Source organism: Vipera berus, assembly GCF_964194415.1.
Source record: "Vipera berus genome assembly, chromosome: 3".
NCBI classification, from domain to species: domain Eukaryota; kingdom Metazoa; phylum Chordata; class Lepidosauria; order Squamata; family Viperidae; genus Vipera; species Vipera berus.
Window position 1 is genome coordinate 175,430,511 of NC_138204.1, and position 24,726 is coordinate 175,455,236.

The 24,726-nt window shown below is 35.5% G+C and overlaps 1 protein-coding gene across 1 annotated transcript in view; it reads left to right on the plus strand.

Moving 5' to 3' along the window:
* Nucleotides 1-24,726, plus strand: part of SNTG1 (syntrophin gamma 1) — a gene marked incomplete at both ends in the record, with an annotated part of 104,956 nt that overhangs the window by 13,222 nt on the left and 67,008 nt on the right. The window contains 4 exons of the mRNA XM_081324678.1: nucleotides 12,706-12,808; nucleotides 15,829-15,911; nucleotides 17,603-17,733; nucleotides 23,542-23,671. Coding sequence (XP_081180804.1) covers nucleotides 12,706-12,808; nucleotides 15,829-15,911; nucleotides 17,603-17,733; nucleotides 23,542-23,671 — 447 coding nt within the window. The remainder of the gene's footprint in view (nucleotides 1-12,705; nucleotides 12,809-15,828; nucleotides 15,912-17,602; nucleotides 17,734-23,541; nucleotides 23,672-24,726) is intronic.

The window sequence follows — 24,726 nt, forward strand, 5'->3', positions numbered from 1 at the left end:
CCTCCCCAAACCTCCCCAAACGTCGGCAGGTCTCCGGACCTCCGTGCCCTGCCTGCCTGCTTCTTTCCGCTGTGGAAAGAAGCAGGCAGGCAGGGCGCGGAGGTCTGCTTCTTTCCGCTGCGGAAAGAAGCAGGCAGGCAGGGCGCGGAGGTCTGCTTCTTTCCGCTGCGGAAAGAAGCAGGCAGGCAGGGCGCGGAGGTCTGCTTCTTTCCTCTGCGGAAAGAAGCAGGCAGGCAGGGCGCGGAGGTCTGCTTCTTTCCTCTGCGGAAAGAAGCAGGCAGGCAGGGCGCGGAGGTCTGCTTCTTTCCGCAGCGGAAAGAAGCAGGCAGGCAGGGCGCGGAGGTCTGCTTCTTTCCGCAGCGGAAAGAAGCAGGCAGGCAGGGCGCGGAGGTCTGCTTCTTTCCGCTGCGGAAAGAAGCAGGCAGGCAGGGCGCGGAGGTCTGCTTCTTTCCGCAGCGGAAAGAAGCAGGCAGGCAGGGCGCGGAGGTCTGTTTCTTTCCGCTGCGGAAAGAAGCAGGCAGGCAGGGCGCGGAGGTCTGCTTCTTTCCGCTGTGGAAAGAAGCAGGCAGGCAGGGCGCGGAGGTCTGCTTCTTTCCGCAGCGGAAAGAAGCAGGCAGGCAGGGCGCGGAGTTCCAGAGACCTGCCGACGTTTGGGGAGGTTTGGGGAGGTGCGCGCGCACCTCCCCAAACCTCCCCAAACTTCGGCAGGTCTCCGGACGGCGGCAGCTTGGGAGAGGTGCGCACGATCCTGGAAGCACCGAAGCCTCGGCCGCGTGCAAGTCCTCGGTAAGCTCCGGGCGGTCACTTGCTTCGCGTCTCCTGAGGGAAGGGGGGTGACTGGAGCGGGCGTGTTTCCTCGCCTGCTGGGCGCCACGATTTGCCCGGGGTACGCGCGGGCCCCGAATGGCAGCGTGGAGCGAGGAAGCGGACAGCCAGGGCTTCCCCGAGAGCCGCGGCCACACAGGGTATTCCTGTGTATTCAGGCTTGCAAAATGGCGGATCGAGCCTCTGCTGGCGGCAGAGGCTTGCAAAGCACGGATCCAGCCTCCGCCGGTGGCGGAGGCTTGCAGAGCGCGGATCCAGCCTCCGCCGGCGGCGGAGGCTTGCAGAACGGCGGATCGGCTTATACTCGAGTCAACAACTTTTTCCAGTTTTTGGGGGTGAAATTGGGGGTCTCGGCTTATACTCGAGTCGGCTTATACTCAAGTATATACGGTACTTGTTCTTGTTAAGGTCTCATTGCCTGCTTGGCTCTATTTTAGTTAGCTATTTTTAATAAATGGGGGGGGGAGTTTATAACCAAGGAATTTAAGAATGTATTAAGGAGGTTCAAGCTGAGAATCAGTCAGGCTGAGAACCTCAAGTTTGAGATTCTTGAGTGGATTTTAAATTTTCCTGAACCCATTGAGAGAAAATTGTTATTTTTTTTCCATCCATTCTAATATATATTCATTTAAATTCTTAGAAAGAAAGCAGTTTAGTATAAGAATGTAAACAAGCATGCACACACAAATACACATGTATAAACACGGATATATGTATGTTATTTGGTTACAAAGTCAATTCTATTGCCTTCAGTTCTATTAACTCACCCTTCGTTTACCACATCTAGAATACCATGAGGTCACCTACCATATAGTCGAAATGGACTGTATTATGTGTAGATGCTTGGGTTAGTTCTCTAATCAGTACAATACCCAAGTGTCCTAGGATTTATGATTTTGCCCAGCATATTTGTTTAGCATTTCTTTTGATGTCTGATTCATTTGTTCAGTAAAACCATTATTTGATAATGATATGCAGCACTGTGGGAAATAATTTTTTAAAACAAACATCTACAACCTAACATTTCAATCTTTCAAAAATTTTTTTTATGGGGATGCATTTATTTTCTTTCAACTGCTTTGAATATATTACTCAGCTTATATATGAATTATGGTTGTAAGTCATTAAATTATACGTTGAGGCATCACATGATAAGAGCTGATTTTTGACATTTTTTGCAGAAGTTATTAAGCAAATGCTATGGTTGTTAAGCAAATCTATTTTGTCCAGTGGCAGGGGTTTTTCCTCTGCAAACCAGAAATAAATGCCAGAAATTGGCAAAAAAAATGTCAAAAATTACAGTCATGCGACTGTGGAATGCTGAAAACGGCCATAAAGGTAAGCTGATTGCCAAGCATCCAAAATGCAATCACATGACCACTCTTGTGGGTGTGGGTGTGGGTGTGCAACCATTGTAATTTCAAAATCCAGTCATACATAAATAGATTTTGGGGGGGTCTGCTGTAACTCTGAATGGCTGTTAAGCAACTGTTGTAATATGAGAGTCATTAAATAAGAAATTCTTTCTTCTATGAGACAAACAATATGTAACTTAACATACGTTATAGATACAGATAACTATAGGTTATTGTTGCTTGTTCCCCTGGTAGAGGATTGAGTTAATTTTTAAAATATAATTTGTAAGAATTTGAGAGCATTCTAGTGTAGGAATCTAAATAAGAGTACATGGGAAGAAAATAAAGTTCTAATTGTAAAGCAGTTTGATGGCTTACAGATTTGATATCCCTGAGGAATGTAATTTTATTCTCTACTTTAATTTTCTTGATCAATAAAGGTTTGATTCTATTAATATGTATCTTTTAAATGACAGCTGTTGGATATGAGAACGAGATACTGTTTTCATCAAATTTTTTAAACTGAACATATTCTTTACGGTATCATATTGGTAAATTAGTATCATATTGTAGTTTTCTTTCAGTACCATCTATAAAACTTGTTAAATATCTCATTTTAATAATTTCAAAATTCCTGATGGATTTTCATGATGGAGCAATCCATTTTTAATTAGTTGACAAAAGCTATTTTTAAAGCCAGAGTAATTTGAAAGTCTTTAGGGGTATATCCCATAATTTTTATTTTAAATATTAGATTTAGGATGTAGTTTACCAGCATGTAAAGTATATTTTTGTATCCAGCAAAGTTTCAATCTATTTCCCTTTCACATTTTTCCCCACCCCCCCAATAAAATTAAAGTTAACCATAAAGATGCTTATCCTGGGAGAAAGTGATGAGAAGATCTATTGAAAACCTCTCAAAAGACACCTTTTCCAATCTTCAAGGCTCCATATATACTTTAAATTTTTAAATGCAAAAATCATATTTTTGCTGGAGGCTAAAACATGTGATGAATGATTGCAGGAATTGAGTATGTTTAGTTTGATGAAAAGAAGGACTAGGGTGACATGATAGCAGTGTTCCAATATCTAAAGGGTTGCCACAGAGAAGAGGGAGTCAACCTATTCTCCAATGCACTTGAAGGCAGGACAAGAAGCAATAGATGTAAAACAATCAAAGAGAGAAGCAACCTAGAACTAAGGAGAAATTTCCTGGCAGAACAATTAATCAGAAGTTGTAGGTGCTCCTATACTGGAAGTTTTTAAGAAGAGATTGAACAACCATTTTTCTGAAATGGTATAGGGTTTCTGGCCTGAGAAGGGGGTAGGATTTCCAAGATCCCTTCCAAATCTGTTATTCTATTATTCTGTTATATCTACTTGTGTCTTTTTCTAAAGCTTTTCTTTGATAACAGAAAGAAGCAAGCTTTGATTTAGAGTCCTCTGAGAAGATACCCTATTCAAAGAAACATAAATTCTGTTTTTAAAGTACACTTGTTATATTTTAAGTGGAGGAAATGGCATAAATGTTGACAGATGACTTCTTAAGTATTTGGATTAATTTTCAAATCTTGGCTAAGTTTTCAGAAAGTTCTGAAAACCTTTGTTCAGGCCAATTAAAAGAGCATAATGTTTGGAGATATCTTAATTCAATTCTGGAATAAAGTACAACTGTCAGATGGAATCATCACGTCATAAATAAGAAAGGCTTTGCTTGTTGTTCCACAGAGATAGGATTCACCCACACCTTCATGAAAACCATCCTGTAGCTTTTTTCATGCCTACACTATTTCCTAAAGAATGTGACAAATGCATACAGCCTCCAAGTGACCTAGCAGCATGGAGTAGTGTTTTATCAATTTTGTAGAATTGTTTCATTTTACTAAGGATCTATTTTTTAAAGGTAGCATTGCTTGTTTTTGAAGGAAATGGCCAAGGAAACTTTTAGAAGAATATAAAGAAGTTTTAATTGCTTACCATTTATGTCAGCTGTGATTTGAAAATGTTTGACCAGTTATCTTCTGAAACTGATGTGAAATAATTTCAGTGTTGTCACTTCATAGTGTCAGCAACATTCTGTTTTCCTTGTGACCTAAATTTAATTGCTGCAGTTAAATATTTGTTTATGTTTATTATGCAGTAATGTAATAATTTTAAATGTAGACAGAGTATGTAATGGAATGCAACCAACAACCAACACTTTCCTCTGTAAAGTCTAAGTGCTATTGTTACTGCTACTATACTCAATCCTGTATAGGGATACAGTTAATTTAAGAGTAACCCCCCCAATAAAATAAATTATTTCATTGGAAATAGATTCAGTAGAAAAATATTTATAATGGATTCCTCAAATTTTAACTTATAATGGATCACTCACAAGGTGCTCATGTTCTGATTCTGGAATTCTGACGGTTACCACCACCCCATGTTCATGTGGCCTTTTGCAGCATCTCACTGTCATGTAACCGTGATTTATGTTTTTGATGAAAAACAGTGTTTATTTACAGTTTTCAGCAAAAAATGTCCCATAGTGAACAATGCATTTGCTTAATGACTGTGCCTTCACTTAACAACCATGATGGTTCACTTAAGAACTGTTGCAAAACCCTAATAAAATCAGGCTGTTCCCATAATAACCAGTTTTATGACCATCATAACCTACAACCATAATAAGTAGGGTCTAGTTTGGTCGTAAGTCAAGGACTACCTGTACTTTAATCTATATGTCAAATAAACTATGATATAATTTTATAACTTTATAAAGTAAAATCATTTCATTAGAAATAAGCAAAAGGAAAACAATAACATTTAAAGCCATATATTTAATTAGAAGTATAAGCCTGCTTACTTTTATGAAATTCTTAAATTTGACATTCACTTTGAAGGTAATCTTATTCTAGTAAATCAGGAAAAAATGGTATTTGTTTGGCTTAAATCAGCTTTTGTTAAAATGCTGCAACTTGCAGAACAATGGCAGGATGTAAATTGCTTGTGACTTTTCTTTCAGCATACCGAATTAATCAACATAGCCTATTTTCTTTCCATCTGTTCTTTTTTCTCCATCCATTGTCATTTTTTCTGGGTAGTGAATGTTAGGTCAGATGGTTAGAGCTTTGCATAAACGCATCAGGCATGATTGTTCTTTCTTTGAGAAAAATGTAGTTTTCTGGAAAAAAACAACACTTGGGTTTCATATAGAATTTTGGAACCATTGGATGCTTTGCATTTATACTTTGTCAATTAAACTGCTCAAAAATACATGTAAGGAAGGCATTTCCTGGGTCTTCTTGCAAGAGATTGTGGTCCACATTTTGAGAAATGTTAAGTATTGTTGTATTCTTTTGCTTTGGCTTTTCTATTGAGGGATTATTTTTTTTATTTAATCAGCAGAGTAAATAGGTTTGCGTGTTTTTCAGTACCTTTTTCTTGTTTCAATCTGATTTCCACATAGTTGCCTTGTTTTCAATTTCTGTATCAAACAAATACATAACTTTATTCTGATAAGCCATCTGTTACTTCTCCAATACAAAGCTAATATAACATAGTTCTGTTATTTTGATCCCTGTTTGTCAACAATAAGTTAAATATCTCGCACTAAAAAAGCATATGTATATTAAATCATTTGTCATTTCTGTCACATAAATTAATATAGTGATGGTTACATAAGAACAGTGAGTGGTTAATCCACCTTGAAAAACTAGCAAAATATAGAAAACTCTATTATGAATTACAGCTTGATATGTAAACAGGATTTTTTAAAATTAATCCAAGTCTCAAAAGAAAAATAGCTGTTTTGCAGACAAGATGTTGCATAAAGTGAACTTTACCTAAAAGAGAGCCAGTAGTTAAGGCACCAGACTAGAAAGCAGGAGACTTTGAGTTAATTCAACTGGATGGCCTTGGGCCAGTCACTCTCTGTCAGCCCAACTCATCTCACAGGGTTGTTGTTACAGAGAAAATAGGAGGAGGAAGATGTGTTGGATGTGTTCACCACCTTGAGTTATTTGTAAAAATAATAAAGGTATGATAAAAAATCTAAATAAATAAAAAATGAGGCTGCACAAAACCACTCAGAATGTTGCTTTGTTCTCTTTACAGAACAGCCTTCTATACATAATGTTTGAAGCATCAAAATACTACAAGTAGTCTTCACTTAACGACTGTTTGAAGGTACAACGTACTTTCCCAGAGCTACTTAAGTCTTGATTTTGAAGTTCCAATGGCCGCACATCACAGTTACATGATCATATTTTAGGCACTTAGCAACTCTCTCACATTTACAGCTGTTTGCAGCATCCCATAGTCACATGACCACTATTTTTGATTTCCAGCAAAAACACCCATTGAACAAATTGGGTTTGCTTAACAACCAGAGTGTTTAACAGAGGTGCTTTGCTTAATGACTGCAGTGTCTGGTTAACTACTGCCAAAAAAAATCCTTGTAGAATTGGGCTTGGTCATGTAACCCATTTAATGACTGGGGTCAGTTATGGTCATAAGTCAAAGTCTACCTATATACATTCATTTCCAATTAGGATCATATGTAGGAGATGACCAAGCTGACCCAAGGGAGGGATTAAACATGTCATCAGTCTTAAGCCCCTTTGTACCCACAAGAGATCTAAGTACAGCTCACCTTGAATTCCATTGACTCCAATTTGCTTGGATTGTTAGTAGGTCAGATTCTTGTAGAGAACTTAAGCTTGCAATAAAACTTTATATTCATTTGAACTGCCTGGGATTTCATGATTTCTCACACTTGACATCATATTTTTTATTCCATGCTAGGCAGTCAATTTCTACATGGAATAAAGATGAATTTCACAGTGCAAAAAAATCTCAAAAAAAATCCCATTAAATGTGGGTTTGGGGCCTGGTTTCTTTCATATAAACTTTAAAAATGATTGACCATTGCTGTGGTTCCAAATTCTGTCCTATCCTACATATCCTGTAACAATGTCTTTAAATAAGACTATTCTAAATATGTTGATGTAGCCAAAAAAGGGGAAAATGGCATAGAACTGGTCATATTAACCAAAAATGTGCTGAAATCCATTTGGATATAATAATAATCCTTAACTTTAATACACTTGTGTAAAATATATATTTCAAGATACTTTGAATAAGAAGAAATTCACTATCAACTGTCCTTTATAGATTCTCAAATGTTCATAATAGTCTGATTTTATAATTCAAATATTAATACCAACTATTTTATGTAAAACTTGTTGATAAAGTGTTAAAAAATAAGCTGGGTTAGCTATATTTGAGCAATCTAAAATAATTAACAAGCAATTTTTAAATAAATGAACAGCTGGGTGCTTTTATAATTTAATGTAAACTTTATAAGCCATGATTCATTAATATATTGAATGAAAGTCTTTAGTGCTGCAGAATAATGCAGATAGTAGAAATGTTATCCATCTGTCCATCCATATGTGCACTCACACATGTGTACGCACAAATACACAGACATATTTGAGCATGACTGCAAAATGTATAGTTAATTAAAGCTACTGCATTGTAAACTGCCCAGAGTCACTTGAGATAGTGAGATGGGCAGCAAATAGATTTAATAATAAATAAAGTTATAGATAGTTCCAACTGGTTTTGAAAGATGTGCACAGCATTGTTTTTATATACTGCTCAAAAAAATAAAGGGAACACAAGATAAGACATCCTACTATTAAATACAGTACATTGTGTTGTTTAAGTGTTCCCTTTATTTTTTTGAGCAGTACATATTCTGTTTCAGCATAAAATATTTCTATATTGATGAGTACTTTTGCATTTTTTTCCAAGGAAAACAATCCTTATAATATATTTAGAATTTATAGACAGTTTACACAAAAGGGTTTACCTGGACATTTGTAATGTTTCTTTTTATAGTTAATGAGATATTTTTAGTCTCTCATAAACTAATGACTATTCTGATAAAATTGTTAAGTAGATAAGTATTCTGAGATGCTAGACTCCAGATACACCTAGATCCTGAGAGTGCAGCTCCTAAACCTGGCTTCTGACCTTGCTTGCTGAAGAATTTTGGAACTAATTTCATAATGCATGTAAAGAGTATCAAGGCATCTTGAGCTGGTCTATGGAATCATTTGTCAATTATTGCAATGGTGCTTCAAATATCATGCTAGCAATTTTTGTACTACTGAAACCATAGAATCTTGTCTAGGGGAAAATGATAGCTGAAATGATTCTCTCTGCCTCCAATAGAAATCATAGCCTGAATATTAATTAAGTGCTGTCAAGGGTATCTTTTACTAAGAATATTTTCTAATTAGGAATATGAAATGGTAGTAAAAGAAAAGCCGCAATGGGACAAAATTAAAGATAAATTCTAAGAAAAAAACTATAATATGGTTGGTTTTGGTTTTTAATTACCCTGTAAACCGCCCTGAGTCCTTTGGGAAAGGGCGGTATATAAATGTAATAAAATAAATAAAATAAATAAATAAATATCCAAAGAGTGCAGTGGCCATGCAAATGTCTTCATATGTTCTGCTTTATCTTCAAATGGTTTGATCAATAAAAGCTAGTTAGATTTAGGACTTTTTAAAATAATACTATAATGCTGATCTAATAGCTTGCGTTTTTATAATTATTTGTCAATCTTCAAATCTATTTGTCAATCTGTGCTCTATGCAGGATAATGCTCATATCCCCAGATTACAATAGTTTTTGAATTACAGCTCCCATCGTTCTGTTAAACATGATTATGGGCATTATAATCTATAAATATTACCAGTTAGGATTAATCCTGCACATACAAAAGAAAAGTGATTCTTCTTTTAGATAAATAAACAGGTTGATTGAAAGATGACATAAGTTTCACTCTAGATACAAGTTAGTAGAAAGTATTTCAACATCACAGTTGCTTTTCCTTGATATGCATTAAATGTTTTAAACTGCAGTTCAGTTCATCTTTAATGTTTTTCCTAATAGAAATGGAGCTAAAAATAAATTTATGAGATTCAATGTGTTGCTGATATAACTGCTTACAAATGTGCAAAACGTATGTGAGAGGAAGCAAAAACTACTTTCAAGAGTCTTACCATTCATGCACCACAAATGCAGTGCAATTATTCATCTGTATATGAAAGGTATCATGATGTGGATGGATTTAAATAATCAGGAAAGCAAATTTCATATGGTTTGCAAGTGATACACTATTTTTTTACTGCAGTACAGAAGTATCTTTCTCAACAGATACTAAAGGCTGAACAGCTTCTACTATAAACCAAGATAGCTTCAAGTATTTATTAGAAGGATTACTTCAGAAAAAGATCTGTCAAAGGATTTGAGTTTATGCCATTGTCAAGTTTTGAAGAACTAAGCTGGGGATGAGGTGAAAGTTCATTGACGTTCTATAAGAACTTTTTGAATTTGCAAAACTGAATTTCAAGATTAGTTTAGGAAGTGGCTTATAAGTAAAGCTGACTAATATATGTTAATCCAAACAATCCCATTTTGAAAACAGTGATAGCCAATATTTGGCTGTATTCAGATTCATGGTTGACATCTTTATTAAATGTTTTAAATGTATTCATATTCGGTTCAGTGTCCAAAGAATAAGAAAACTATTTCCAATAGTTTGAGAGCAGCTTCATAACTAGGACCTCTATTCTCTACAGGAAATCCCAGATAACTATTTTATGCTGGAGAAATAATCTGGTGGAAAGTATGATAGTGATTTTTTGCTTCTTTTGTCTGACCAGGGATATATTCTCTTGAGTTTTTCAATTTTATGTTTCCATAGGTACCATCCATCTTTTCTTGTGATTGAGGAAGTGTGTGCATATGTTTGTGTGTGTTCTATGAAAGCTGTCATGGTGATTTCTCACTTACAGCCAGGATGGAGTTTACTCTAAGATAGGGATATATTGCACCCTGTCTCCGAGCTGATGAAAAATCTGTACAGTATGGTTGTTTGTGAAAGTACCAGTTATTAGATTCTTTGACCCAGAAAGTGCAAGTACTGATTTCAAAGGAGCAAGTGAAAAAAAGAGCAAGCAAAAACTTAACCAGGGTTATAAGTCAGCTTCAAAACAAGCAGAGTAAATTTATTAGAAGGAAACATTAGAATGCAAAGATCATCTGTGAGACTAGGGAGCACATTTAAGTTCATTCTAGATGCTCCTTGAGACACTGTATTTCCAGCTTATGAGGAAAAAAAGAAAAGTTGCTGTTCTGTTCATGATAACTTGGAAAGCAAATTAAATATATCTAATTGCAGTGTTAGCCGAGAGAGGGGGGGGGATCCATCATCATCATTTTAGCCAATGTCTACCCACTGCAGGATGAAGGCTTCTTCCTCATGTTTCCAACCAATGCGATCCTGAGCTTTCTTTTTGCCAATTGGGCCCGCAATACATGCTGTTGTCATTGATCCATCTTGTTTTAGGTCTCTTTCGTGGATGCTTTTTATCAAGTGAGATCCATTCTAGGACTGCCTTGGTCTATCTGCCAACAGTTCTTCTTGCTATGTGATACAAGCACGCCTACAGACACACACAGAGGAGGGAGGGGGAGAGAGAGAGAGAGAGAGAGAGAGAGAGAGAGAGAGAGAGAGAGAGAGAGAGAGAGAGAGAGAGAGAGAGAGAGAGAGAGATTGAGATTAAATTAGAAAAATCTTCAACGTTCAGAACTTTCTATTTACTTTTTTATCTTTTATTTTCATTTCCAGGTTCCTGTGTTATGGAGTGAAATGGAATGCTGTGTTATGGAGTTGTATTGCTAATTAATCTTGATCCTTTCATTTTCCTGTGTGGTAGTATATACAGTATGCCTCTAACAGTATTTTGCTTTTTGTCATGGACACTCAACTGCAAAGGTTATTTCATTCATAATAATGAATGACTCATGTTTTTAATTTACTGCTTCCCAGAAAAATACAAGGAAAAATCTGGTATTCAATAGTTTGTGTAGGCAGTAACTACCTAGATCACAGATTGCTTTCTTTGCTTTAGTGTGATGTGTATTGTAAAACATTCAAGTTGTGAGCTTAATCAACTGAACAAAATTTGGCTTTTAAACTGTTATTTATGAGAGGGGAAGCTAAACTAGATAAAACATTAATTAGTAATGAACTTCTCATTTTACATTTTATAGAAGATATATGTGTATCTATTTCCAAAATGCATTTTGGTTGGTTGTAAAATATATGATGAAAAGTAATTGTTAATGAAATATATAGCAGCAGCAGAAATGTATCCTAGTTTTAAAGAAAAGTAGCAATTAATTCATAAATCATGTCCCGTTGATCTATCTTTCCTATCAGCCATTAAAAGCTTCTGTCAGCCAGTTTTGGAGATTGTCTTTTCACTAAGTCCCTTCCAATCAAACAGCAGAAATTCATACTGTGTGTCACTTTTCCAGTGTGGTTAGAATGCACATATCTCAGATAGAGGCGTTGATGTAATTGTAATGCTGCAGCTGCAAATAGTAGTAAGTAGAGAGTAGTAAGGCAACTACTGTCCACTGTGTGAATGGAAAATATAGCCATAGTCTCACAAAAAAATAAAAATTAAATGAGCTAAAAGGATTGTGCAAGTTATGCAATTAACAAAAAGAAGAAAACAATGATAAACCATAGAAGGTCAGGCCTAAGGTAAAATGAGACAGTGACAGAAGAGGGAGAACATTAATGAGAGCTATAACCACAGCCTCTGAAATGCTCTAGGAAGATGACAGTGAACTGATTTATTGTGGGATACAGATTTTGCAGGAGAGTCACATTAATCTATAGTGGCAAAAAAAATCAGAAGGAATCTGATAGCATCTTTTCTAACACATTTTAATAAAATATATTTTTGTGAGCTGCAGCTTACTCCATCAGAAGTAGCATAGCCAGACTGGTATAGGATTCTAAATTAGAGTAGTGGGGGCAAAAGGAAAGTGAGGATAGATTGGTTGTGTAGATACAGGATTACATGTGAGACAAATTACAAGTAACATACCACTTAACAATTATAATATGTTAAAGCCCATTGTTGAGACCTGAGATTGCCTGAAAGTATGCAAATTCAACAATTTCTCATCCAGTGGTGTTGTAAAGGTCCTGTGTTGCCAAAATACTCTCTTTGAGGTTTGCTTGTAGGGTCCTGAATGATTGAAATGCTCTGATATTGTTCTCATTTTGAGTCTTGGTGTCTCAGATTTGAGGTTTTGCAGACAAGATTTTTATTTTGCTTGGTGACAATTACAGGATCTAGCTTTCTGTAGATCTTATGGAGTTGTGTTGATATAAACTCCATTTTTTAAAATCACATTCTTTCCAAATTACCTACAGTAGTTCAAATCTCTGTGCAATGAAGGGTGGGATTTCTTTGATCAAGCAGAAATTTAGGTTGGACAAATGCTTTAAAAAAAAATTCATTGAAGAATTCAAAAGAAAATCTAAAGATTCAGTCTTACTGTATAGTTTTCTTCTTCAGCTAAATAAGCATGAAAGGAAAGCTAAATCCCAATATTGTGCCAGGAAGAATGTTATTTCAGTTCTTTTCATTTATTTCAGGTCCAAGTTCTTCGGAATGCTGGAGAAGAGGTAACCCTAACTGTGTCCTTTCTCAAAAGAGCACCTGCATTTCTGAAACTGCCCCTTAATGAAGATTGTGCATGTAAGCATATAAAAGGTTTTGAAACAAGAATCTGCTATTCTTAGGAACCCCTGTTTGCAATCATATTTTAAAGGCTGATTTCAATAGTCATTGGTACTTGTCAGTTGTACCAGTATAAAATTTATTAATTTCTTTGGAAAAGCAGGATAAACAAACAATTTAAAAAATGATCCTGTCTTTGGCCTTCTTTTGCTAGGTTTGACATCTATGCAGCCACAGCTATTCTCAGTAGATTTTTTTTTGTTCTCTCCTGAAAATATTATGGTTTCAGAAGGAGCTTTCTCTATCACTTACACTTTATTACAACATGAAATGGAATCTTTGCTTGGAATGTATGATGTTTTCTCATGTGACTAAAACTTGCTGTGAGGACAATTAGACTTTATCATTTGTCTAGAGTTCTTGCACTTTATATGCAAGAGCTATGGTGTTGCAGTGGGAGCCCTGGTGGCACAGTGGTTAGAATGCAGTATTGCTGGCTGACTCTGTATTCCCACTGCCAGGAGTTCAAGTTCAACAGGCTCAAGGTTGACTCAGCCCTCCATCCTTCTAAGGCCAGTAAAATGAGGACCCAGATTGTTGGGATACTGACAACAGCTGAGAATGCTGTAAAACACTATGAAGCAGTATATATGTCTAAGTACTATTGTTATTGCTATGGATATATTTTGATCAGCACTCACAGGGAAGTTGAACTGGTTCTTCTCCACTCTGCAACCAAGGCTATGCTGAATATGTTTCAATGTGAATAGTTGGGTACTTTAAGAGATAGTCCTGTTCACGTGAATTTTTTTCAGTTTTCTGGTACTTCTCTCACAACAATCAGAAAATTAGTGCCTTCTGTTTTATTGACAAATGCATGCTTCATATTTTCATGCCTTCGGGAAAATATTATAGGATCAGGAAATATTTGAAACAATAGGGTAAAGCAAAATGCCCCTTTTATCCTAGTTTGGGATAAACTCCAGAATACTGAGTATTTTATTCCAAACATAATAATACTCCAAATAGCATATCCAAGTTCAGAATCTTATTAATCCCTATTAGCATATCTGGACAATGGATTGGAAAAATATTCTTGATAAATAAAAAAATGGATAAGATGGTTGAAGGGGGTAACTAGAATATCATTCAAAGACTTACAGGTATTGCTAACATTGGTTAATACAGACATTTATCTAAACAATCTCCCAGTAGAACTTAATTAAATAACCAATTAGCATATATTGAATATCAAATTGTATTTAAGCTTAATTATGTTTGCTCATGCAAGCCAACTTTATAACCTACTAGACAACCCATAACCCACTGGGTCATTGTTTGAAAGGTAAGAAATATAATAGTTAAACAGAGAAAGATGACCAAGGACAAAAAACCAGTGGGAGTGGGAGCAACTTCTGACTTCCCTGCCAACTTGACCATGGCTGACCACCCTCTGGCACCTATGGAGGGACTGGTCTACTTTCACTGACCAAAGGAGAAGCTGGTCTACCAGCCTATGGAGGGTTGGGATCGGATCAATCTGCTGAACCTCTGGGTGCTAGTGTGGCAGCACAGCAGTACTGAAAATATCAACATTTGCCAAATTTCAATCCCATGGGAGTCATGGGTCCTGGATATTGGAAGCATTTTGAAGTTAGCCCATTTGAGATACCATGGCTCAAAAATTTTTGCCCTGTGATGCACTGTTTCTCCCAGCTAAGTCATAAGAATTTTGGTAGTATATACATGTCTTGGGTTATTTGAAGTTGGCAAGTATCAGCAAAACCTAGTTAACATGCTTTGTTAAATTTCATTCTAATTTTAACCTAGTCAAAATTAACCATATTTTGTTTGAGTTAGCTAGCATCTATCATCTATCTATCTATCTATCTATCTATCTATCTATCTATCTATCTATCTATCTATCTATCTATCTATCTATCTATCTATCCACATACACATATACATATGAAGGCTATAAGAAGGCTATACCAATCTTCATTCAGATTCCAACTATGCTATAACCAAATTATGTGTGGCTGAAAATGTGGCAATATTTAATGCAAATGTGATAAACTTTCCACTCTGGACTTATTTTATCAATTTTACTATCTTATTTATATATGGTAATACTAATTTAATTTTATTCTCCTTGTTCAAGTTCTTTTAACATTACTGATTGTGTCAACATAGGGACATTGAAGTTAATTATAACTAATGTAAAATGGAATCTCAACATTTCCAAATATTTTCCGGCAAGAGAAGAATGAAATTTAACACAGCACATTACTGCTGGTTGTTCTTACATACTAAATCAAATTTTGCTGCCCTTTACAAATAAAGCAACTCAGTTTTTATTACATATAACACAATAGTATACTAATCAAAATATGCCTTACATATAAAACAAATAAAGGTTGTCCTCAGGGTAGATATATGAGTACTTATATGGTTACTTCATGCTCTTAATGCATTTTACTTTCCTCAGTTGGTTATTTGGGGGAGGGGAAATTTAGCAGATCAGAGATTTTGTGAGCAGATAAAATCCTGGGCCTTCTAACATCATATAGTTGTAAATTATTTTTTTTAAAAAATAATGGTTAAAAGGTCAATGAATGTTGCAGTAGGTTACATTTAATTTTTTAATTTATTAATTTAATTTATTATCATTTCTATACCGCCCTTCTCCCGAAGGACTCAGGGCGGTGTACAGGGCAAGAATAAAACACAGAAATTTACAAAAATTAAAAGATAATTAAATACATGCCCGATTAAAATACAATAGATACATAGTAAAAACCCCAATAAGAATGATAAAAAACCCCACCAATCCCCACCAATCAAATTACATGAGTGTCTTACATGAAATTCTCACACCAAAGATTAGTATCGTTACAATACTTTGCAATGCTCCACAAAACAGAAAATACTCTACCTTCATCTGTTGCTGACTTCTAACCCTACTAGACAAATGTCAGTTTTGACTAGAAAGTCTTTATAACTCAGACATGTATTTAAATAGATTATATTTTTATTAGGTGTTCCTAGTGATCAAAGTAGTGGCACATCCTCACCTCTGTGTGACAGTGGTTTACATCTTAACTATCATCCCAATAATACGGTAAGAGAATGATTTATGAGACTGTCAAGAACTTGAAAATGTTTTTGATTAAGAAGTATGAACACAATCTAAGAGCATGTTAACATTTTACTTTACTTGAATTGAAATAAGGGTTGCTTAATATATACAGTAAATAAAATTGGAAATGTTTTTATCCCAGTGCTGGAAATATTCAGTAAAATAGTAAATAATGAGTAGTGTTTTTACTGTTGGTTAATATACAGTATGAAACTCTATAATTTGACAGCAAATATAAATAAGCCTTCCCCCTTAGCTGTGCTAATTGGTGGATGATGGGATCTGGAAAATTAAGACTGCGAGAGGTATCTACAATGTTTTTTCTCAAGGTTAATACATCATAGTACTGACTGACCCAGAGACTCAAGAAACAACAGCAATCAAAATTCTTTACAGCATTATTATTCAGCATGTTTCCAAAATAGGCTAGATGGGTTCAGTCGGGAATATCTTGACTTTTTTTTTTCTACAACAATTCACTAATGTAGCTTTTCCTGGGGCCTTTGCATTTTTTTCACACTTTGTGTCTTTGGGGCCTCAACACATCCTATTTTTTCCCCCTTTGAACACTAGAATGCATTGGTGTTAGAGGGTGTGCAAGTGTGTGTATGTGTTTCTTTCATGGTGAATACTCAGAATTTTGTTCTTTAAATAAGGAAGGACCTCTGACACTCAGACCTGATTATCATCCCATTGATTGAAACACTTGACCCTACTTTTCCCTTCAAATTAACTATAATCCTAGAAGTTCCCATGCTTTTTCCACACACAAACATTTAGCAAATGAACAAATAGATTTTCTTAACTTATTGAATTATTTTTATCTAGTTTTAGGACTTGTTTGGAGAAGAGATAATTTTAGATAGTTTATGTGGAAATATTGAAAATTTGAATGGATTCACAAACTTTTAAGCATCACTATATATAGTTAAGCTTAAGCTGAAAACAAAGTGTTTGATATGATCTGAAACTACAGTATGAGAATGTTGAGATTAGGCCAGAATGAGTTTTTGCTTCCATTAAAATATTCAACAACCAATTTATTTATTCATAATGAATGAAATGTTGATGGATTGATTGATTCTTGGTGTTGACTCTTGACAGCCATATAGATAGATTTCTCCATCATGTCCCTAATTTGGTCTTTCATGTGTTCCAATGGTGGATTCAAATCATTACTGCAACTGAGTCCATCTACCTTATTGGTTGTTATCTTCTCTTTCTTTCCAGCTTTATCAGCATTAGATCCTTCTCTTGAGGACTAGATTTTTGCACAATATGTCCAAAGTAGGATAATTTGAACCTGGTCATTTGTTCCTCAAGTGAGAATTCTGGGATGATTTGTGTGATGATACATTTGTTTGTTTTCTTGACTATCCACAGTATTCTCAGGAGTCTACTTTAAAATAGTAAAAATTGTTTACTATCAATAAGTTATGTGGTGGCAAAAAGTGCTAGATTTTAATTTATCAGGGTGTACTTAATTTCAATAGGGTACAATGAAACACAGGTTTGACTCTATAGAACTGTTGACAAAACCTAAGGATATTTCAGTTCAGTGGAAAATCTAATAGCCATGCAAGGGCAAGAACAATGAAACAGACTAAATATTTATTAATTGTAAATCCTTATTATAAAGTAATACATCAAAGGTATTTAACATCTGTTTTCAGGATACGCTTTCGTGTTCTTCATGGCCAACATCTTCAGGTCTTAGATGGGAAAAGAGGTGGTGTGACCTTCGATTAATTCCTCTTCTTCATTCAAGGTTTTCTCAGTATCTCCCAGGATCAGATATGTGCAGGTAAGTAGATATCACCTAGCGGTGATGGTGGTTGTTGATGATTATACATCTGCTATTTTGTGATCCAAATATTATGAATGGTGGGTTGATTTTGGATTAACAAGTGTTACATTTTTCATTTTTAGTCTATACATCAATTAAATTGTATGGATGGGCAAGTTGCAAAATTTCCAATTGGCAAACTCAAAGGTTGAGATCTTGAAACATGGTCTTCTTCTGATGCCTACTTAGATCCATTATATTTCTTTAGGCTAAGTGCCCAAAAGACTATTAGCTGAAAACTTTGCATTCATTTTGCTTCAGCATACATAGATTTTCTTTAGAATTCATAATTACTTATTACTTTGTGCCAATAAATCAGTCCACAGTGTATTCTAGCAGTCAGCATAGATGTGCCAGACATAGTGATATGGAACATTTAGATGGCTTCTCCATCCCCTTACATTAATGGATATGTCACAGGTTACCCTTTCATTTCACTTTGACCAAATATTGTAACATGGGAATCCTAAAATTATGGAGCTAAACTTCAAATCCTATAACTCTTTCCCTGATTATTTTTTGAAAAAAATCATCATCGTCGTCCTCATGAAATAAAATTCAGCTCTGCCAGCCAGCTTTAGTTGTTTTATATTATTCAAGCTGGATTGGGTAAGAGACAATTCTTGTGATTTATTTTATTAAGTACATTTTTTCATATAAAATGTGTTAATTGTTTTGTTTTTGCCATTGATGCATTACTATTTACCTGTTTTATTTATACTTGTACTGAATTTTGTAGTTATAAACTTACATACATGCTCATTACTTTATTTCTTTGAGGGTAAGCAATATTATATAGAATACAGATAATAAGTAAGGAACAATAAAAAATGGTAATGTTTCATCTCCCATAGATACGTGGGCTGGTAGCTTTTGCATACCTTGTTACCTTTTCCTTTGTATAGGGCAGAGGTGGTAAACGATGGCCCCTTTACTGCTTGTGGACTTCAAATCCCAGAACTCCTGAGCTGGCATGGTGGGCTCAGGAATTCTGTGAGTGGAACTCCATAAATCATAAAAGGGCCATTGTTTCCCATCCCTGGTATAGGGAAACAGCAATGGCATTCTTCCAAATGCCAGGTAGAGATGCAGTCGTTGCATATTTGTAAAACGTGTCACAGGTACTCCATAATTTATATTTGACATTTCACCGCTTACCCTCACTAATCCTGAAGCATTACCATTTTTCAACATTCTTACCTCATTTGTGATTTCTTTTTAATCATTTATTTTTCTAGGATACAAAGATTTTCAGCTTCCATTCCAATTTTACTGTTTGACACATTGAAATCATTCCCACATTAATTTTCTAAAATATTCCTTCCTGCATTTTCTCACTTAGGTCTCAGCCTAAAATATTTCATCAATTCTTTACAAATAAATATTCCCTTATTTAATATTAGCTTACTTTTGAGGAGGTAGATACGATAGAATGAACATGGAAGCACAATTGGGGTAAAGGCTATTATCAAAACACAAGTCAAGTGCTCTTCAAAGTTGAGAAATGAAAACTCCATTACTATATAAGGACCACAAAAGGAAAAGATAGATTTTAAACCCTGGAGCAATTATATATAGCTGGCTGAATAGCTGGGTTCTTCAGCAGCTGATCTTTATTATTGGGGTTTTTTGTGTCTTCAATAAAAGCACTATTTCTAAGCTGAACCTTGTTCTTGACCCTTTCCACTGTTAGCTCCTGAGTGCTGATTATGCTCTACAAAGAGATTTACTATTGTATCCAGGCTGAAGCTCAGACAATAGTAGTGATTTTAAAACTCTATTTGTATGGCCGCTACAGAATAAAATTAGAAAGCTAGAGAACAATAAGGGGCAACACTAAATTTGGTGCAACTTTTATTCACTGAGACATGTAATAGAATTTAATGTTATTTTTAGTTGCTTTCTACCACCAATTGCATTTTCAGTAATATTAGGTGAGTTATGTGTTTATCTTATTGAATGTCCTGAAGAGTTGGATCTTCCTGCAACATTGGGGCAAAATGAGGTTGAATCCCTACAAATGGAACACACAGCTAGAGGGATTTAAATTATTTGAAAGAAACAGACTAAACAAAAGAGGAGGTAGAGTTGCTCTCTATATAAGAAATAACTTTATCTCTACAGAAATAGAGCACAACAATGATGAAAACTGTAAACTTGAATGCATTTGGGTCAATATAAAAGGGGGAAAAATGACATTACCATAGGTGTATACTATAGACCGCCCAACCAAGCAGAGGAAATAGATGAACTTTTTGCTAGTCAGCTAACTAAGGTATGTAAGAAGCACATCACAATAGTAATGGGGGACTTTAATTACCCTGATATCAACTGGGAGACAAACTCTGCACCAAGTGGAAGATCAAACAGATTCCTGACAAACCTAGCAGACAACTTTCTCTCCCAAAAAGTAGAGAAGGGAACTAGGGGATTAGCCATATTGGATTTAATTCTCACTAACAGAGATGAAATGATAGAAGGTGTCAAAGCCACAGGAACCTTGGGGGGAAGTGATCATGCAATATTGGAATTCAACATTATGGAAGCACAAGCAATAGAACACAGCCAAACTAGAGTCTTGGACTTTAAAAGAGCTAATTTCAATAAACTAAGAGAGACCATGGGAAGAATTCCATGGATGAGAATCCTAAAGGGGAAAACAACTCAAGAAGCTTGGGAAATTTTGAAAAGTGAGATAATAAAGGCCCAGTCTAGCACAATACCAACAAAGAAGAAAAATAACAGCTCTCAAAAGAAACCAGCATGGCTGCATAAAGAACTCTCTGATAAATTGAAAGATAAAAAGGACAAGTATAAGAATTGGAAAGAGGGCACATAACTAAGTCAGAATATCAGCAAATAGCCCATGCCTGCAAAGATGAAGTGAGGAAAGCTAAGGCTCAAAATTAACTAAGGCTTGCGACCAAAGTCAAAAATAACAAAAAATGCTTCTTTCAACATATAAAAAACAAGAAAAAAGTTAAGGAAATGATTGGTCCATTAGTGGGGGAAAGTGGCAAGAAGGTGACAAGCAATAGGGAGAAAGCAGAACTATTTAACTCATTTTTTGCATCTGTCTTTACACAAAGGGAAAAAACCAGTCCAACCTACCAAAACCAGTGCCATAAAAAACAGAATAGAAATGCAAGTTAAGATAGGCAAAAAAAATAGTAAGTGAATACCTGTCCAGCCTAGATGAGTTCAAATCACCAGGACCAGATGGATTACACCCCAAAGTTCTCAAGGAACTGGCAGACGTGATCTCAGAATCACTGAACTATAATTTTCAAAGATCCTGGAGCACTGGGGAACTACCAGAGGACTGGAAGAGAGCTGATGTAGCTCCCATCTTCAAAAAAGGGAAAAAAATAGATCCAGGAAACTACAAACCTATCAGCCTGACCTCAATACCTAGGAAGATTCTGGAAAAGATAATCAAACAACAAATCAGCGAACACCTTGATGCAAACAAAGTCATCACTAAAAGTCAACATGGGTTTGTCAAAAACAGATCATGCCAGACAAATCTTATTACATTCTTTGACCAAGTGACAAAATTAGTGGACCAGAGGAATGCTGTAGATATAATTTACTTGGACTTCAGTAAGGCATTTGATAAAGTAGATCACAACCTACTACTTGATAATATAGAAAAATGTGGGTTAGATAGCATCACCACCACATAGATTCGTAGCTGGCTGACAGGCCGTACTCAGCGTGTGGTCCTCAATGGAACTGCATCTACATGGAAGGAAGTGTGTAGTGGGATGCCCCAGGGCTCTGTTCTGGGCCCAATGCTCTTCAACATCTTCATCAATGATTTGGATGAGGGGATAGATGGGGAACTCATCAAATTTGCAGACAACACCAAGCTGGCAGGAATAGCCAATACTCCAGAAGATAGGTTTAAAATACAGGATGATCTGGACAGACTCAAACACTGGGCGCTATCTAACAAAATGAAATTCAATTGTGAAAAAAGTAAGGTTCTACATTTAGGCAGGAAAAATCAAATGCACAGGTATAGTATAGGTGGTACCTTGCTCAATAGTAGTAACTGTGAGAGGGATCTCAGAGTCCTAGTAGACAATCACTTAAATATGAGCCAGCAGTGTGCTGCAGCTGCCAAAAAAGCCAACACAGTGCCAGGCTGCATTAACCGAGGGATAGAATCAAGATCAAGTGAAGTACTAATACCACTTAACAATGCTTTGATAAGGCCACACCTGGAATACTGCATCCAGTTTTTGTCACCACGATGTAAAAAAGATGTCGAGACTCTAGAAAGGGTACAGAGACGAGCAACAAAGATGATTAGGGGACTGGAGGCTAAAACATATAGGGAACAGTTGCTGGAATTGGGTATGTGTAGTTTAATGAAGAGAAGGGTGAGGGGTGACATGATAGCAGTGTTCCAATATCTCAGGGGCTACCACAAAGAAGAGGGAGTCAAGCTATTCTCCAAAGCACCTGAAAGCAGGACAAGAAGCAATGGATGGAAACTAGTCAAGGAGAGAAGCAACCTAGAACTAAGGAGAAACTTCCTGATAGTTAGAACAATTAACCAGTAGAACAACCTGCCTCCAGAAGTGATGAATGCTCCAACACTGGAAGTTTTTAAGAAGAGACTGGACAGCCATTTGCCTGAAATGGTATAGGGTTTCCTGCCTGAGCAGGGGGTTGGACTAGATGACCTCCAAGGTCCCTTCCAACTACTTCTTCTTCTTCTTCTTCTTCTTCTTCTTCTTCTTCTTCTTCTTCTTCTTCTTCTTCTTCTTCTTCTTCTTCTTCTTCTTCTTCTTCTTCTTCTTCTTCTATTATTATTATTATTATTATTATTATTATTATTATTATTATTATTATTATTATTAAACAAAACTATAATGTATGGGAGAATGTTGTCTCGGGGTGCCAATAGTTTTTATTGTGGTTATCCGTTTCTTAAAATGTTTTAATTGTTTTGTCATCTGGCCAGGTTATGGTTCATGTATGAGCCACTGTATGAGTTTTATAAATGAATCGATGGATTAATTGTACTTAGTGATTATAGATGGTTTGGCTTCCTTCAACTATAACAAAAGATAACACAAAGAATTAAAAAAGCCACATAATTGAAATGTAAATAGAAGAAAATAAATACAAATAAAATATAACTATTAATAAATATAACCAGGCTTACCAACCATACTTCATTCTTGCTTAAGAAGTAATTTGGTATGTTTTAATTTTAGAAATGCAAATTTGTTATTCAGAAATCTATGTAATATTTATGTAGAAAATTATGGTCTTAGTCATAATTAAGATCCTTGCACAAAGTATACCTCTTTACTTGTGGAGAAAGATATGCTGTATAGATCTATAAAATTCCCCCAAAATGCCACAGGTAACTCTGAGCCAGAATCAGTAGACTCAAACTATACCACAATGTCTGAAAAGCACCTTGTACTAGCCGTTACAGCTTCTACAATCTGCCAAACTCCTGCATTTTCCAGCTTTTTGTGTAAGAAAAGCAGCAGTAGAAGCAATTTGTATTCAGCTGATCCTACATGATTTGCCAAGTTTTATCTCATCATATGCCATGTAAAAGTGCTAAATATAGAGAGAATCATATGATAATAGTTTAAAAAAACAATATGTTTGGTGGGTAACGTGTATTATGAGAAGTATATAAGTGGGATGAATTTGTTCTGCAAATATTAATAAACTGGTAATATTAAATTGGCTGTGTTGGATTACATTCCAAGTTAATCTATTTCATGTTTACAGGCAAAATGCATTCCAAGTAGTTGCTGTGGATGGCATTTGCAGTGGAATAATTCAGTGTCTGTCTGCTGAAGACTGTATCGACTGGCTACAAGCAATAGCAATTAATATCTCCAATCTCACAAAGCACAATGCAAGTATATTTCTTAGAGGTTTATCATATTTTCCACATATATTTGATCCCAATTCTCATAAGTGCCTCGCAGGCCAAGTGCCAAATTTTGTGTGCATCAACTCTGCTTAAAGCTTTCCCAGAGAAGTCTACTCAAGTCTATTACCAACTCAAATTCTATGAAAATTTATTGAAAAAAATATCTTCATAATCTATTTTATGATTATTAGTATCGCTTTCTTTTTCACAATACCAAACTAGAGCTGAAAATAAAACTAGATCAAATTTTGCTTCTTTATTATGTAGTCATAGGAGACTGTCTCTGCTAGTAAAGTATAACGTTACATGAGATAGATAATTAGATTTATTTCCTTTACATTGTAAGTTCAGAATAATGCAATAAATTTAAAAACCAGATGAAAAAGTTCATGCTGTATAAACTTTTTCAGTCAATACTATGGAATTGTCAGTTAAAATCAAATGTTTACATTTGATCCATTAGATCCGATACATTATAATGTAAATGGGTAATCGGTAACTATTGGTCAAACTTATCTTGTTTTCTGTTTCTGCTCTCTGCATTGTCATCTCTATTTATTTTCTTTGATCCTTTTCAAGCCCTTCACTTCTCTAATCCACCACCTCTTTAGGTCTTGTTCAATATTCACAAACCAGAAATTTAGAATCTAAAGTAATTGAGTTTCAAACATTTATTTTTCTTAGTCTTTCTTGTTATAATCTTTTAAAAATTCAGCCTACTAATTCTATAAAGGGAAGTATTATTTTCTATATTTTACTTCATTTATTATCAAATGTTCTCTATTTGAAAGCATTTAAAATTAGGTTCAGCTGTAATGGAATCCATTGAGAAATTGTATATTTCATGGAAACATATATCCTTTTACAGAACACTTTATTAATACTGAAAATTTGATGTGTTGTAGAAACATGACAAACATATAATCTGTTTACCATATGCAAAGTTTTATGCTATGCAAGCCAATTACATTATTACTTATTCATCCATATAATGCTGCCTCTATGTATGACTATATATTTCTCTATAACCTTCACAA